The sequence below is a fragment of the Odocoileus virginianus genome, chromosome 29 (genome assembly GCF_023699985.2).
Source record: "Odocoileus virginianus isolate 20LAN1187 ecotype Illinois chromosome 29, Ovbor_1.2, whole genome shotgun sequence".
Lineage (NCBI taxonomy): Eukaryota > Metazoa > Chordata > Mammalia > Artiodactyla > Cervidae > Odocoileus > Odocoileus virginianus.
Window position 1 is genome coordinate 21,443,020 of NC_069702.1, and position 12,820 is coordinate 21,455,839.

The 12,820-nt window shown below is 39.2% G+C and overlaps 1 protein-coding gene across 1 annotated transcript in view; it reads left to right on the top strand.

Annotated features, from left to right (window-relative positions):
- ANTXR2 (ANTXR cell adhesion molecule 2) overlaps positions 1 to 12,820 on the top strand; it is a 168,229-nt gene that overhangs the window by 23,908 nt on the left and 131,501 nt on the right. Inside the window, exon 7 of the mRNA XM_020904317.2 lies at positions 1,220 to 1,300. Coding sequence (XP_020759976.2) covers positions 1,220 to 1,300 — 81 coding nt within the window. The remainder of the gene's footprint in view (positions 1 to 1,219; positions 1,301 to 12,820) is intronic.

The window sequence follows — 12,820 nt, forward strand, 5'->3', positions numbered from 1 at the left end:
ATTCCTGGGTTGGGAAGATCCCCTGAAGAAGAAAATGGCTGCCCACTCCAGTATTCTTGGCTGGAGAATCCCATGGACAGAGGAGCCTGGCAAGCCACAGCCCGCAGGGTCACAAAGAGTCAGACATGACTGAACAACTAACACTTTCATGCATGCTAAGTTGTTTCCGTTGGGTCTAATTCTTTGTAGCCCTGTGGACTAAAGCCTGCCGGGCTTCTCTGTCCATGGGATTCTCCAGGCAAGAATACTGGAGTGGGTTGCCATGCCCTCCTCCAGAGGATCTTCTGACCCAAACCTGTGTCTCTTACTATGTCTTCTGCATTGGCAGGTGGGTTCTTTACCACTAGTGCCCCCTGAGAAGCAGAGTGTTAGTCACTCGTGGAGTCTGACTCTTTGCAACCCTGTGGACCGTAGCCTGCCAGATTCCTCTATCCATGGAATTCTTCAGGCAAGAATATTGAATTGGGTTGCCATTCTATTCTCTAGGGGGATCTTCCCAAATCCAGGGATCAAACCTGGGTCCCCTGCATTGCAGTAGAATTCTTTATCATCTGAGCAACTACGGAAACCCAATTAATTGTTGAAGATTTTCTGTAAAAATGGCCCCCTGTCTTCAACTCTGTGTTGGTAATGTCTGATTTTGATAGGTTTCATTACCTAACTAAACTGAAGACAAAACTCTGTTTTTCTTGAACAGTAATAAAATAATATGCATGCTCCTCTTTAATCAGCTGACAAGGTTATCATGACAAGTCTTGTTTAGATGTTTTGGTTTGATTGAAAACTTGACTTGTAGGAGCTTAGGATTTGGGAAGTCTGTTGGAAAAATCTTTAAAGACTTTCCTTAAAAAAATGTTTTTTTCATGAAGTTTACAGGGTTTATGTATTAAATTTTTTTTCCCACTCACAAAATGTTTTTACATTTAAATGTCTGGTTGAGTGTGAGTGAAGTTTCTGTGTCTCATAACATTTACAGCTAGTAGAGCTCTGTGCTGTTTTGAAATCACAACTTAAGGCCAATTGTAAAGGGGCTGTGCCTGATCTCAGTTCATTTTGTTGTGATGCGTTTAGAGTACACCAGTTACTCCGGCCAGTTCCTTACAAGGAATTAATCCTCTGGTGTCAATTTTCAGATGAATGTAACTAACAAGTAAGGAAGGGTATAAAAAGTTGTATGTCTCAGCCACCTCTCAGTGAACTTTTCCTCCTTTTTCTAAAGCTCGAAAGAATCGCTGATTCCAAGGAACAAGTTTTCCCTGTCAAAGGTGGATTTCAAGCTCTTAAAGGAATAATTAATTCTGTGAGTATTTCTTTGGGGGTAGGAAAGGCTCATCATTTTAGACATATTTTAAATTAAAAGACTTAAAAATTTTTTTTAATTTTGTTTGCGGGTGTAGCTGATTCACAATGTTATGATAGTTTCGGGTGAACACTGAAGGGACTCAGCCATATATATACATGTATCCATTCTCCCTCCATCTCCCCTCTCATCCAGGCTGCCACATAACAGTGAGCTGTGTTATATACATACAGTAGGTCCTCATTGGTTATCCATTTTAAATACAGCAGTGTATAGATATCAATCCCAATCTCCTTTACCATCCCTTCTCATTCTTTTCTCTGGCAAAAAGTTGTCCCCATAACTTTCTCTAAATCACAGATTCTCTGAATCTATGAGTCTCTTTCTGTTTTATAAGTTCATTTGTGTGATTTCTTTTTAGATTCCACATATAAGGGACACCTCTTAGATATATTTTAAACTATAGGAAGTAATCTTGTTATCTTGAAGAGAGAATTTAAGAAGGAAATTTGTTGAGTATTTTACATGCAGGGAAATACTAGAGATCTGGATTTTGTTGTAAGTGAGATTTGGAATTAACTCTTACAAATTGAGCACTGTGAGCCTGGGTTTGTGATTTCAAGTTTAAGATTGTCATCACCAGTCTCAGAGCAACCTTTGAGCATGGAGTTCCTCACCGCGTCGCTATCTTGAAAGTTTTATAGGCTTTATAGAAGTACAAAATAAAAATTTGGATTGGAATGTGTGATTGCTTCCTGTTCCAAATATGGGTATTTCTTAGCTTTCAGTCAGGCAACTCGAACCGGCGGAAGAGTATCTGACTGCGGTTGTTGTTCTTTCCATTTTAATGATTAATAGTTTCACTGGAGCTCATAATATTTCTGTTTGGAATTCAGTTGAGCTGTCTCTGGTGATTGTTAGAATCCGGGCCATCCTAAACAGGGGAAGGGGAAGTGGAGTGATGAAATGCAAAGCAAAACTCCTGGGCTTTCACAGCTGAGGTTTATGTTTCGTTTTACTGCCTTTTGCTAGAAGCACTAGGAACAGTTGCTATTAAGTATTTATGATATTTTGGTAAACAACATCCTAAAATGGAAGTGAATAATACATATATTCTCTAAAGCCAAAGCTTTTCCTTTAATCTTTGGATATTTATTGAAGGGAAAAAAAAAAAAATCTCAGTTTTTTTCCTGACATTTGGTTTTGGCATTTAAAATTTCTTTTTAAAGATCATGTTTTTTTCAGAAACATAGGGTGAGATTTTTTTTTTTAATTTGTTTTTGGTAGCATGTAGGCTTTTTTTCCTCATGGTAAATGGGGCTTTTCAGGGAAAACATGCAATTTAGTTCTATCACATGTAAGAATGACCAGTGGACAGGCCAAACCTAAGTGCAGAATGGAACAGAGATATAATTATTTTAGGAGTTTTACATATGTATTTTGTTTCAGGAAAAAATTTCAATGTAAAATTAGTAAATATTTTTAGAGATGGATTCAAGGTACATATTGCACAACTGTGATTTGTTTTAAAATATAGGAAAATGTATTGACGATGCAAAAGGGAGGATAATTTGACCCTATAAAAAAAGTGTGCTGTGCTGTGATTAGTTGCTCAGTCATGTCTGATTCTTTGTGACCCCATGGACTGTAGCCTGCCAGGCTCCTCTGCCATGGGAATTCTCCAGGCAAGAATACTGGAGTGGGTTGCCATAACCTTCTCCAGGGGATCTTCCCAACTCAGGGATGGAACCTTCATCTCCTGCACTGCAGGCGGATTCTTTACCAGCTGAGCCACCAGGGGAGCCCCAGAATATTGGAGTGTGTACCTCCACTCCCTTCTCCAGGGAACTTCCTGACCCAGGATCGAACTGGTGTCTCCTGCATAGCAGGCGGATTCTTTACCAGCTTAGCTACTAGGGAAGCAAGTGAAAAAAACTGTACTGTATTTTAAATAGAATTTTATTGTACTTGGGAGTTTTCAGTTATTTTTATAATTATACTGTGAAGGAGAGAAGACCTCTGTGGGTTTAGCCCCTTTGGAATTATTTTCTATCATCAGAGGATTAATTCAAAATTCTCCTGGTGATTAATTGGCATCTGAAAATTCTCTTTTTGTGGGTTATGACTACAGATTTCTCCTTCAGGAAATTTAGTTGTTGATTATTGGAGGAGATAAAGTTGTTGTTATTTAATTATTCAGTTTCATTTTTAAAATTTGTATTAAGGAAACTTTAGAATGGGGTTCTCCAGCCAGGAATACTGGAGTCAGTTGCCATGATTATGTTCTTTGCAGTCAAAGATGAGAAGTTTTATATAGTCAGCAAAAACAAACCTGGATCTGACTGTGGCTCAGATCCTGAGCTCCTTATTGAAAAATTCAGGCTTAAATCAAAGAAGATAGGGAAAACCATTAGGCCATTCAGATATGACCTAAATCAAATCCCTTATGATTATCTAGTGTAAGTGACAGATAGATTCAAGGGATTACATCTGGTAGACAGAGTGCCTGAAAAGCTGTGGACGGAGGTTCATAACATTGTACAGGAGACTGAGCCAAATCCAAGAGAAAACAAAAACAAAGAAATGTAAGAAGGCATTGTGGTTGTCTGGGGAGACTTTACAAATTGCTAAAGAAAGAAGAGAAGTGAAAGGCAAAGGAGAAAGGGAAAGATATACCTAACTGAATACAGAGTCCCAGAGAATAGAAAGGAGAGATAAGAAGGCCTTCTTGAATGAAGAATGCAAAGAAATAGAGGAAAACAATAGAATGGGAAAGACTAGAGATCTCTTCAAGACAATTGGAGATATCAAGGGAACATTTCATATAAGGATGGACATGATAAAGGACAGAAATGGTAAGGACCTAACAGAAGCAGAAGAGGTTAAGAAGAGGTGGCAAGAAGATACAGAACTATACAAGAAAGGTCTTCAGGACCCAGAAGGTCTCACTCACCTAGAGCCAGACATCCTGGAGTGTGAAGTCAGGTGGGCTTTAGGAAACATTACTATGAACAAAGCTAGTGGAGGTGATGGAATTCCAACTGAGCTATTTCACGTTCTAAAAGATGATGATGTTAAAATGTGGCACTCAATAGGTCAGCAAATTTGGAAAACTCAGCAGTGGCCACAAGACTGGAAAAGATCAGTTTTTCTTCCAATCCCGAAGAAGGACAATGCCAAAGAATGTTCAAATTACCATACAGTTGTGCTCATTTCACATGTCATCAAGGTGATGCTCAAAATCCCTCAAGCTAGGCTTCAACAGTTTGTGAACCAAGAACTTTCGGATATAAAAGCTGAGTTTAAGAAAGGCAGAGGAACCAGAGATCAAATTGCCAACATTTGTTGGATCATGGAGAAAGCAAGGGAATTCCAGAAAAACATCTGCTTCTGCTTCATTGAGTACACTGAAGCCTTTGACTGTGTGGATTGCAACAAACTGTGGAAAATTCTTAAAGAGATGGGAGTACCAGACAACCTTACCTGTCTTCTGAGAAACCTGTATGTGACTCAAGAAGTAACAGTTAGGAACAGAAATGGAACAATGGACCAGTTCCAAATTGGGAAAGGAGTATGTCAAGGCTGTATATTGTCACCCTGCTTATTTAACTTATATGCAGAGTACATTTTGCTTAATGCTGGGCTGGATGAATCACAAGCTGGAATCCAGATTGCTGAGAGAAATATTAACAACCTCAGATATGCAGATGATACCACTCTAGTGGCAGAAAGTAAAGAGCAATTAAAGAGGCTCCTGATGAGGTTGAGAGATGAGTGAAAAAGTTGGCTTGAAACTTAGCAAAGTTTCAGAATACTAAGATTGTGACATCTGGTCCCATCGTGTGTGCAGGTGCGTGCGTGCTAAGTTGCTTCAGTCATGTCCGACTCTTTGTGACCCTGTGGAGTGTAGCCTGCCAGGCTCCTCTGTCCATGGGATTTTCCAGGCAAGAATACTGGAGTGGGCTGCCATTTCCTTCTCCAGGAGATCTTCCTGACCCAGGGATCGAAGCTGTGTCTCTTAGGTCTTCTGCATTGACAGTTGGGTTCTTTTACCACTAGTACCACCTGGGAAACCCCCTGGTCCCATTGCTTCATGGCAAATAGAAGGGGAAAAAGTGGAAGCAATGACAGGTTTTATTTTCTTGGGTTCCAGAATCACAATGGACAATGACTGCAGCCATGAAATTAGAAGATGCTTGCTCCTTGCATGGAAAGATTTGACAAACCTAGACAGCATGTTAAAAAGCAGACATCAATTTGCTGACAAAGGTGCATATAGTTAAAGCTATGGTTTTTCCAGTAATCATGTATGGATGTGAGAGTTGGACCATAAAGAAGGCTGAGCACTGAAGAAGTGATGCTTTCAAATAGTGATGCTAGAGAAGATTCTTGAGAGTCCCTTGGACTGCAAGAAGATCAAACCACTCAGTTCTAAAGGAGATCAACCCTGAATATTCATTGGAAAGACTGATGCTGAAGCTGAAGCTCCAGTCCTTTGGCCACCTGATGGGAAGAGCCAACTCATTGGAAAATACTGAAAATACTGAGAAAGATTGAAGGCAACAGGAGAAGAGGACGGCAGAAGATGAGATGGTTAGATAGCATCACCAACTCAGTGGACATGAATTTGAGAAAACTCTGGGAGACAGTGGAAGACAGAGGAGCCTGGTGTGTTATAGTCCATTGGGTTGCAAAGAGTCAGACATGACTTAGTAACTGAACAACAACAAAGTTATGTCAAAAGACTTAGCTTGAAGTTAGAAAAATTTGGGTTATTTTAGCCACCAATCATGAACAAAGCCTTTTGTGTTTCATCTGGAGGGATCTGATGGGTATAGTTATTATCTCGTTATAGTTAAACTTCAGCTATTTAGTCACAAAAGGAGGAGTAAGTGATCCTCAGGGAAGTCAACCTCTGGGGAAACCTTGGTGGTGACTTGGCAAAGGAGGCACGTGGACACAGAGCATTGCAATCAAAGTTGCTCACACTAATGGTTGAGATTTTTATCATCATGATGGTAACTTGGGATTTATGCCCATTTTGTAGAAATTTAAAGCAATTCAAATACTTTCTCTCTCTTCAAGGCAGAGACTGCACCACCTCTGGTAGTATACAAAAGCTGTATATCGGCCTCAAATTTGAATCACCCTTTATATTTAGAGTATCTTCTTATCTTTAAAAATTGTATATGGTATTTAAAACAAATATAGTGTATCTATTTCAGGGTATAGTGCAGAGAGAAGAGAATTTCTATCTGTTCTTTATGGTTTACCAAACTAATGGATTACACTCTCCTGTGGAATGTTTTACACAAAGCTAAGCAGGAGACATGAGAGATGTGGGTTCGATCCCTGGGTAGGGAAGATCCCTTGGAGGAGGAAATGGCAACCCACTCCAGTATTCTTACCTGAAGAATCCCATGGTCAGAGGAGCCTGGTGGGCTACAGTTCATGGGGTGGCAAGGAGTCAGACACGACTGAGTCACTAACACTAAGCAAATGGAAGAAATCCTAAAATTTAAATTTTTTAAATGTTTGGTACACTGAAGGTAGAATATTTGTGAAATGGATTGATAATTTATTTTTCCTGTAGAATTTATTTAAATCCATCTGGCCTTATTAATTGTCAGTATATTAATTTCCATGACATTCATCTTTAAGTGAGAAGAATTGATAATATGAATTTCTTGTTTATTTAGTCCTCCTTCCCCTGCCCACCAAAATCCAGTGACCTAATTGGTCTGGTCCCCTTATTGTATAAGATATCACCTTTTGTTAACACATAGTTTGTTTATAATTGACTTCTTAATCAGCAAGGATAGGAGTTTAATTTTGGAGTCTTTCTTCATTATAGTTTTTTTTCATTTGTCTATAATTTTTAATGTGAAATTTATATACAGTGTAACGAAACAGTTGCATGAAATGAACTACACAGATCTTTATTATGCATTCAGTGAGTTCTGACAAAGGCATGTACTTATGTTAAAAAACCCAATCAAGATATAGAACGTTACTTTCACCCTAGAAAGTTCCTTCATGGCTCCTCTTAGTCCGTCTTTGCCCTCTCCCTCTCCACCCCAGAGGCAGCTGCTCTTCTGATTTTTTTGCAGCAGAGTTTAATTAAACTTGTTGTAGAACTTCATATAAATGAAATCGTATAGTATATACTCTTCTATATAAGGCTCCTTTCACTTAGAGTATTTCTGAGATTCATCAGCCTGTTATTTATACTTGCAGTTTGTTACTTTTTATTCCATTGTATGACTATAGCACAGTTCTCCTATTGATAGACACCTATTTGGGGGTATTGTGAATAAAGCTGCTGATAACATTCATGTAGAATTCTTCTTGTTTCTGCTTTTATTTTTCTCAGGTAAATACCTAGGTGTGAAGTTTCTGGCCTGCCTATAGGGTAGGCATATGTTTAGTTGTGTAATGTGCACATAAAAAGAATTTTTTTTAAACATCATTAGTCATCAAGGAAATGTAGTTAAAAATCACAAGAAGATACCACTACATTCCCACCAAAATGGATAAAATTTAAAAGACTGACAGCACAAATGTTGGTGAGGATGTAGAACAACAGGAAGTTTCATGTATTATTGGAGTGACTCCAACAATTTAATCACTCTGGAAAAAGTTCTAACAGTTTTCATTATAGTTTTTATAAAAAAGAAGAAACACAGTAGTAGTTATAACTTTTATAACTTCAAAAACAAGGAACTTAAAAGGCCTTTGTTATGAACATATTAACAAACGTCAAATTTTCTAAAATTTATTTGATTCAGAAAATCTTTTAATGTTCTATTTTAATTTGGAGGGAAATGTATCATCAAAATTTTTAGATTTCTATCTAGGGAAATGATGTATAACTTTTTTTTTGCATAACATTTTTTATACCATTGGTTTAACCTCCACTCTTAATTAGCATATGTGAAGGTTTAGAATTCATTATCTCAAGGTGGTACTAATGAAAAACTTTCTCTTTTTCACCCTTCTCCTAAAACCTAATGTATTCTTTTATTTATTGACTTAGTGAGCTCTTTATGTTAGGGCATTGTGTTAAGCTTGGAAGAGAGGACACAGACTTAAATAAGACAAATTCTCTGTTCTAAAGGGGCTGGAGAGTGACAATTCAGGTTTTGGATTATGGTGGCGCCCTCCAAGAATTATAAAGTATGAGAATTTGGAAAAGGAAAATTTCAGTGAGTCACCCTGTATGATAAAAGTAATTCTATAATGCAATTTGTGGTAAAATGCCAATATGATTAAAGTTGACAGAAGGGTGGAATAAGTTGGGTTATGTAAAGTCATGGGAGGCTTTTTATGGTGGGATCTGAACTGCACTCTGATAATTAGAATAGATTAATTAGAAATAGAGAACACAGAACCTCAGAAATAGCTTAGGCTGAGTGGCTGAAGCACAGGAGAGTTTGGCCTGGATTGTGAAGTGATGTGAGGGATAAACATTGATAGGTAGGCTGGACCCAGATTATGGAGACTGTCCAATGTTTGGATGGTGAATTGGCACTTTTTGCATGAATAATTGAGGAACCATGGAAAATTCATTTAGAGCCTGCATTTATAAGGAAGCAGTGGAAATTCAGGTAGGATATTCCTGTGCTAATATACGGGATGATTTGGAAGATGAACAGCTGTATTATAAGTCTCTTGTAGTAGTGCTTGTGAAACGTGGTGTCAGGAAACCCAATATAGTGAAGACAAAATGAGACTAGAAATAGGAAGACCTGAGAGCGAGTTCCAGTTCGGCAGGTGTCTAGCCATGTGACCTTGTGTGTGCTATAATGTAATCTTTCTCAGTTTTAAAATTCTCATTAGTCAAATGAGGATAATGATATCTATGTCATTGGGTCATTTTGTGAATTACATGAGATAATGATTAAGAATGATCTAACTCAGAAGCGCTGGATTTTAAAACATGTGATAGGAAGCTAGGAACGGCAAAAAGCTAGGACCATGTAGGATGGGATTATTGATCTTTCTGTAGGGCAGTCCACTGAGATTGTCAGTATTCTAAGTGATCAATGACTTTAGATCTAAACAGGGGTGGTATTAGATATGCAAGGATCAAATCTAGCAAGGGGTCAAAACAGCAAGGACTTCTAGATCGTGTAGCTACCCAAAGTCAAGATCTGACTGTGCCTTGGTTCTAAATTCTCAGGATTCAGGTCTAGGGTTTCCCGGGTGGTGCTATGGGCAAAGAACCTGCCTGTCAGTGCCGGAATTGCAAGAAACGTGGGTTTGATCCCTGGATTGGGAAGATTTCCTGGCGTACGAAATGGCATCCCTTTCCAGGCTTCCCAGGTGGTGCTTCCCAGTGATAAAGAACTCACCTGTCAGTGCAGGAGAGACAAGAGACTCGGGTTTGATCCCTGGGTCGGGAAGATCTGCTGGAGGAGGGCATGGCAGCCCACTCCAGTATTCATGCCTGGAGAATCCCTTGGACTGAGGAACCTGGTGGGCTATAGTCCTTAGGGTCGCAAAGGGTCAGACATGACTGAAGCAGCTCAGCATAGCCACTGTTCTTGCCTGGGAAATCCCATGGCCAGAGGAGCCTAGCAGGCTGAACAGTCCATGGGGTTGCAAAGGATCAGACATGACTGAGTGAGCACAGGTCTAGGATCCAGGGAACAGCTGAAAAAGTAGATTCAGAATTCCCGTGGCAAAAGCTCTGTAGAACTTCAAGATTCTCCATTCTTGTTGGGGAACTCAGTACTAGTTAGTGATTCAGAGTAGAAACCTTACTTTGTTAGGGGGAAACCACACCCCAGTGTATCATAGGTCCTTAGGACTTATTTCAGGCACTGGGATTCTAGGTCTTTCCCAGTAAAACTAGGTCAAGGATGTCAACGGAAGTGCTAATAGATTCACTGTCCTGGTCAGAACTATGTCAGGAACAAGGTGGGGCTGAACCACTAGGTATAAAACTGTTGGCTCTTTCTGAGCCAGGCTCTGAAGACTCCAGTGAATGTTACCTGGCAATTAGTTGCTGCTGTGAAAATTGTGATGGCAGTGAAACTGGAAATAAAATGGTAAATGTGGGAAATTTTAAAAAATTAATAGAACCTGGGAACTCACTGGATATAGGATGAAAAGGACAGAGCGGGGAGTCAAATACAACTTCCACTCCTGATAATGTGGCCGAGTATCTAGAAGCATTGAAAGTGAAAATTGTTTTCACAGAAGGGCCAGAGTGTTAGAGGACAGAGTGAAATTGGGCCTGGGAAGAAATCCCAGTGGGGAATGTCACTGAGGAAAGTGGAAATCCAGAGAAATGTTCAAGCCAGGAAACTGTAGACTTGAGTCATTCTCCATCCTCTTGATCTTTCTCCTCTCCCACTGCCCACAGACACAAGGCTTTTATTCTGTTTTCCTCTTTAGATTAACTTTAAAATCTTAGAATGTTACATACTTATTTTCAGTTTCTTGGAAAGGCAATTATAGGACTTTTAGTTGAAGATGAAATTTTATTCAAGCTAGGATAGGTCAGACTAGCCTGTGAGTACCACGTGCTTTCCAGTGCAGTGTTTCATTATGCAGTGCTGGGGAAGAAAACATTGAAAATAGAACAAAACCATGATTAGTGAATAATAGGGGAAGAATAAAAAGCAAAATAATCTGTGCAAAACCTCCCTCCCCTTTTTTTTCCCCCTCTAAAAACAAGGCCATGAGATGTTGGTTTGCAGTTGGTTCCACAAATTTTTTTGATACAGTACCTCAGAAAGTATTAAGCAAAAGAGACGAATCAGCTGTGGAGCTGGCTTTATAAATAACACCTTATCCAGAAGAATTAAGAACACTACATCCTAGGTGATGGCAGCAAATGCTAAAAGTCCCTAAGTACGTAATGGGAAAATAAGAGAGCCTAAACAAGAAGAGCATGGTCACTCAGACATGTAGAAAATTTAAATGAAACTGTTTATAAAGGGAAAAAAGTGCAATATACATTTCAAAAGGTAACTTCATTAATAGTGCTGGGAATATAAGCTTCATTTGACCTTTGGAGCCAAGTTGTTTTTCTCAGCCATATCTGTTGTTATTATTATTTTTAAAAAGTATCTAAGAAAGATGTCTAAACTATGTTTGAATGGAATGAGAAAACACTGCAAAGTCATTTTCTCTACAGGAAAATCATTTTCATAGAAGAGGATACCTAATAAACTACCTGAAAAGACTTTAGCTTAAATACTTTTGGCAGGTTCTGCTCCAGATGTTGATTGCTTAGTTGTGGGAATCTCTACTTATAAAATCATGGCTGGATGAAAAACCTAAAGTCTGAGCTAACCATGAAGATATCTTCATAGGAAAACAACTTGAACTGGTGCAACTGACTCAAAATTGGAAGTCAGTTTCTAGGACTCCCTTTAAAAAGGGTCAGGCTGTAATGTGAGGCCCACTGTATGTCAGATTCTCCTGGGCTTCAGTTTATCCAATTAGTATTAAATGTAGATGAGGTGTCTCTTTTCATAACATCCTTCACATTAACGATAGAAAGGTTGGGACTGTATTTCCCTCTGCCTCCTCTTATTTTTTACCCAACTCTAATACAGTGTTGGGTAAGTAGACGCTGCTCAATTCCCATTTATCAGTGAATGAATAAATAAAATCTATGCTCCTTGAAAATATTTTTATATAGTTATGGTGTATTTAAGCATCAGAAAAGTCAACTCATCTTTTTTTTTTAACCAGAAAATACTTTATTTTGAATTGACTTTTGATTCTACATTACTTTATTTCATCCTTTTGTTTACATTCCACTGTATTAAGACATTTGGTTACAAGTGACAAAAACCAAGTGTATAGTAGCTTAAGGGAAAGGAAAAGAAAGTTATTGGCTTCTCTAACTCACTGGTGGTCCAGAGGAGGAAATTACCCCAGGTGCAGTTGAATCCAGGGTACCAATCCACTCTTAAGGTCTTCTCCCTTTCTAAGTTTTGCCTATGATTCTGTTTGCCTCTGGAGAAGGCAATGGCACCCCACTTCAGTACTCTTGCCTGGAAAATCCCATGAACAGAGGAGCCTGGTAGGCTGCAGGCATGGGGTTGCTAAGGGTCAGACGCAACTGAGCAACTTCACTTTCACTTTTCCCTTTCATGCACTGGAGAAGGCAATGGCAACCCACTCCAGTGTTCTTGCCTGGAGAATCCCAGGGACGGGGGAGCCTGGTGGGTTGCGGTCTATGGGGTCGCACAGAGTCGGATACGACTGAAGTGACTAAGCAGCAGCAGCAGCTGTTTGCCTCATTCCATGCTTGTTTTGTTGATCATCAGAGGCAAGTTCATTGCCAAAGGTTTCAGCTTACATGGGCGTCAGTTAGCAAGCCCATTGTCTCAGCATTAGTATATTCTATCCCAGTTAAGGACTCTGGTTGACTCAGCTGGGTCAAGTGCTCATTCTTATAACAAAAACATAGTCAACAGACATATTTGGACTGAGTAACATGCTCACTGCCATGGTGGAAGGTTGGGAACAAGGTGGAGAAAGAGAAGGTAGCATGAT